This window comes from Cariama cristata, unplaced genomic scaffold (genome assembly GCF_000690535.1).
Source record: "Cariama cristata isolate BGI_N322 unplaced genomic scaffold, ASM69053v1 scaffold30505, whole genome shotgun sequence".
NCBI lineage: Eukaryota > Metazoa > Chordata > Aves > Cariamiformes > Cariamidae > Cariama > Cariama cristata.
In genome coordinates this window covers 17,624-22,209 of record NW_009617448.1, presented here as the reverse complement: position 1 = coordinate 22,209, position 4,586 = coordinate 17,624, and the positions used below count along the sequence as shown (strand labels likewise).

General features: G+C 59.2%; 1 protein-coding gene across 1 annotated transcript in view; it reads left to right on the top strand.

The window, feature by feature from the left end:
* Positions 1-1,774: 1,774 nt before the first annotated feature.
* LOC104161946 (junctophilin-2-like) overlaps positions 1,775-4,586 on the top strand; it is a 16,565-nt gene continuing 13,753 nt past the window's right edge. Inside the window, exon 1 of the mRNA XM_009700540.1 lies at positions 1,775-2,553. Within this exon, the coding sequence (XP_009698842.1) occupies positions 1,799-2,553 (755 nt within the window). The 5' untranslated portion in view covers positions 1,775-1,798. The remainder of the gene's footprint in view (positions 2,554-4,586) is intronic.

Here is a 4,586-nt window from a genome sequence, read left to right as displayed (position 1 = left end):
CTTCTTGTCTTTCCTGGCCCCCGACGCTGTAAGTTAACACCCCACAGGCGGGTCCAAAGAGGATTTCAACGAAACCTGAAGCTTGGGAGGAGAGATTATGCTGCAGAAGTGGCCTGGGAGACTGTAAAATATGCACTCCCACAATTGCCAAAGAAGGAACTGGATTTGCTCCCTGGGGAGCAGGGTCATCTCTGGTCTCAGTAATGGTGTCCTAGGGGGGCAATGAATGCCTTGAAGATAGGTCACCCCCTTCTATCTCAGCCTGGTCCGGCTGAGCCTCCCCGGGACCCTGGGAGTGCTTGGTCTCCCCAAATTTGGTGTCTCCTGGTAGGTCACTGCTTGATGAAAACCAAGTTTAGGACAGATGCCCATGAAAATGCCCCTGGCACAGCTGGCCCTTCGTGTGCATGAAGCAGCACCTGGGAGAGTAAAGGAGTGGGATAGCCTTTCCAAGGGTGTTCGTGCTTCCCCCAGCACCGTTCACCCATGCCCTGGGATGAGGGGCTGAGAGTGGCTTCTGCCCTGCAGGGTGCTGGTCTGGGGCGAGGTGGCCCATTCTGGGTCCTGTAATGTGAGGAGCAGAGCTGAATGCTGCTTTTGGTTTGGGTGGTTTGCTGGTTTCTGATGCAACTGCATCTACAGAGGAGAGCTGGGCTGGGGAGATGGCTCATCTCATCCCATCCCATCCTGTCCCACAGGGGTCAGGGGGGATGTGCTGACCCCGGCAGCCTGCTGTGCTGGCATGGGAGTGCGGGCACGGTAGGCAAAGTCTGCCCCACCAGCCCTCCTGCCCTTCCTTGGAGTTCTTCTGGCAGCAGGCTTAGATGCTACTAATTTAAGTCTCTTGATATCCTGGTGAGAAAAATCAGAGCGGTGGTCTCCAGTTCAGTCTTCTGGAGCCTGCAAATGTGCAGACCTGGAAGGGGCTTGGAGAGGAGCGGTGTGCTTTCCCCAGTCCTTCAGGGTGTCACTGCCAAGGTCCTGCTGGCTCGTAGCGGGGTCCCATACCCGGGGTGCAGCCCTGGCCATGGTGAACATGATCCTTTCAGTGTCCCCCATCATACGACATCGTGTGCCCTCTTGAGCTGGCTCTGGAGGAGTGTGGTTGGGTGCTGGTTTTGGGGCAGAGCTGGAGGAACCCCACACAGAGCTCCTCTCCTCCCTTTTTTGCCCATCTCTTGTTTCGTGCTGTGTGGCACAAGCCTCGGTCTTGGGACCACAGAGAAGCTGTATGTCGGGGCCAAGCCAACGTGGCTGCAGGTACCAGAGCAGCCTGTGCTATGGCCAGGTGCCTGATTCGGGGGTCTGGAACTGGTCCTGGCAGCCTGCAGGTGACAAACTGCAGAATGGACTGAAAGGGACTGTCACCCAGCCAAGGAGAGCTGTGCCACCGCAGCTCGCATGTCCACTGGGGCTGCTGCCACCCTCAGCACAGCCCAAACTCCACCCCTGTGGGGCTGCCTCCCACTCCCCGCTAGGATGCAAATCCAGACCTTGTCCATTGAGTGGCTTTGGGTTTGCACCAGTGTCCCCTGGTGCCCGAGCCGCTTTCCAATGAGCTGTCACCTGCCAGCAGCAGTTCGTGTCCTCTGCTCCCTGGGGGCTGCTGCTTTGGCACGTGGGTGAGCACTAGCGAAGCTGGGGCTCCTCTCTTCAAGGGAAGGTGGGTACTTCTGCTCTAGGGCAGTGCTACCCCGCAGCCCACCCTCCTTTGCTGGCTCACCCAGGAGCAAGCTGCCTTTTCACCCCATCCCTCTTCTCTCCCGCAGGCACGTACCAGGGCCAGTTCACCAACGGCATGCGGCACGGCTACGGCGTGCGGCAGAGCGTGCCCTACGGCATGGCCTCCGTGGTCCGCTCCCCGCTGCGCACCTCCCTCTCCTCCCTGCGGAGCGAGCACAGCAATGGTACCCTGCCCCAGCAGGACTCTCCCGCTGCCAACCCCGAGAGCCTGCCCCTCTCACCCACCATCACCCGTGGGGGCTTCGCCCTCAGCCTCTACGCAGAGGCAGAGGATGGCAAGCCCAAGAAGGGGGGGCTCTTCCGCAGGGGCTCCTTGCTGGGGAAGCTGAAGAAGTCTGAGTCCAAGTCATCCCTGGCCAGCCAGAAGAGCCGCGTCAGCTTCCTCAAAAGTGAGAGCGGGATCAGCTCGGCCGCCAGCGACGCCACCTCCACCGTCAGCCTGGGTGAGGGTGCCGAGGGCGAGGAGTACCCCCCCTTTGAGTCCGACATTGATGCCACCACCACGGAGACCTACATGGGCGAGTGGAAGAACGACAAGCGTGCCGGCTTTGGCGTCAGCGAGCGTTCCAGTGGGCTGAAGTACGAGGGCGAGTGGCTGGACAACCTGCGGCACGGCTACGGCTGCACCACGCTGCCCGACGGCAAGAAGGAGGAGGGCAAATATCGCCACAATGTCCTCGTCAAGGGCATGAAGAAGCGCGTGATACCCCTTAAGAGTGCCAAGATCCGGCAGAAGGTGGACAGGAGCGTGGAGGGGGCTCAGAGGGCTGCGGCCATTGCCCGGCAGAAGTCAGAGATTGCAGCGTCCAGGTAGGTGCTTGGGGCTCCAACACTCAGGTCCCCGTGGTGGTGGTGATCCCCGTCTCACGTGTCCCTCTGGAGCCGTACCACGAGCCTCCTCGCTGCACACCGGCGGCGGGGTCAAACATGGCTCTCCGCGATTTCTGTTTAATTCTTTGTACTCAGTGCTGGTGGAGCAGGGCCAAGGGCTCTCATGGCAGCTCGGGGGTGTTCAGGACCTGTTCTCCCTCACACCTCCTCTCCCATCCTCCTGGTCCGGAGGAGCTGCTGGACAGCAGGGACTGGCACTGGCCCCAGTGCTCAGCAGAATGGGGTGCATGAGCTGGTGGGATGGGGAGCACCCTGGTGCTGTGCCAGGCATTGACAGGGCAGGATGAGAAATAGTGGAGTTTGACTGTGGTAAATCCAAGAGGTTTATGAGCAGCAAGCGAGACATGTCCCAGACAAATCGGGTCTGCAGCAGAATGCGACTTGGCCCTGGAGTCCCCGTGGTGGCTCTGTGGGGACTTTATGGGACGCATTAGGGTTATTGCTTAATTTTAGCGGCTCAGTGTAATGAACTCTATGGGGCAAGCGCTGCTGTGCTGGGATGCTGCGGACTGGGAGGCGAGACCTACGACAGGTACCAAACCAAGGAGGGGGCTGCCTTCAGGAGCCCGACTGCCTCCCAGGGCCCAGCTACCCTTGACCAGGTTTTATGTGAGTGTTTCTGCCATGAAGGAGGCGGCGGCTGGAGCCACGGCTGATGGCTGAGCCCGCGCTGGATGGCCAAGCCCAGTCCCATGGCGCACAGCCACATCCCGCAGCCTGCGATGCTTTAGGATGCTGGGAAAGGAGGAAGCGGGGAGGGCTCAACTGGGTTTGTCCCCTTTTGTCCCCCCAGTTTGTCCTGGCCAGACCTCAGGGATGCGAAGGGGGCTGTGGCAGCCGGCAGCAAGTGAGCAGCAGCGTCCCTGGGGATGCATGTGTGCCGCAGGGGTGTGTGAAGGGAGGAGTGTGCAAGGGGCTGCTGCGAGCACGTGGCCATCTCTTGTTGCACTGGTGTCCCTTGTACCAACAGACGTGTGGGCACCGCCAGGCACCATGTTGCCCCTACACTACCTGGTACCTTGGGACCAGACAGGTAGGCTCTGCTCAGAATTAGCTGTCTTAGAAATTAGTGGGAAAGAAAAGTGCTAATTGCTCCATTATCCCTGCCCCTGGCAGAGACCAGAGATCATCAGGCAGGGCTGGAGCCTTCATTCCTCTCCTCTTCCATGGGGAAATGTGGTTGTGACAGACCTCAAGATTTCACCTTGCCTCTCCATCAAAACCTCGCCCCATGCAGGCTTTGCTCAGCTGCTGGGCAGTGGCTGCGACTCCTTGGCTGTCCCGCCTTGCTCTTTTTAAGTGCTGTTTAATTATCAGTTACTCAAGCAGAGATGGGGAATAATGGCAGCAGGGAGGGCACCTCTTCCCAAACCCCATCCCTCCCCTCCAAGAAACCCCAGCTCTACTCTCCTGGCGGCCGTTTCTGCTCCAAAGTTTTGCCAGAAGCGTGATTGGGTTTTTTTAGCAAAACCCAGTTGCCTCAGAGACCAGCAGAGAAAAAACGGCAGGATTGCAAGTGAAACACCGTGTAGGGCCAGCTGGGATAAAAATACCAGGCTAGGGTGGCATGGAGCCCGCTGGATCCTCTGGGCAGGGCAGGCTCAGCCCGACACCAGCTTCGCCGTGCCTGGGGAAAACATGCAGCCGTGGCACTGGGCGCCCGTAAGCAAGGAGGCTGGAGCTGCAAAAGCTGCTCCCTGAGAGCTCAGCCAGTTTACACAAGCCTCTTTTTATTATACACTATTTACACTTTGGATCAAAAGCGGCTCTGCAGTGTTTTCCATCAGGGGCTGGAATGCGCCCGCTGCCCTGGCGGGGGACTGCATCCCTCCCCAGCATGGCTGGGGAATAATTTCCTATTAAGGAAACCTTGGAGCTGGAGGAAATAGGACGTTAAAGCCGGTTTCCTCCAGGGAGTCCTCCCTCGCAGACCCTAGGATAGTGTGGCTGGG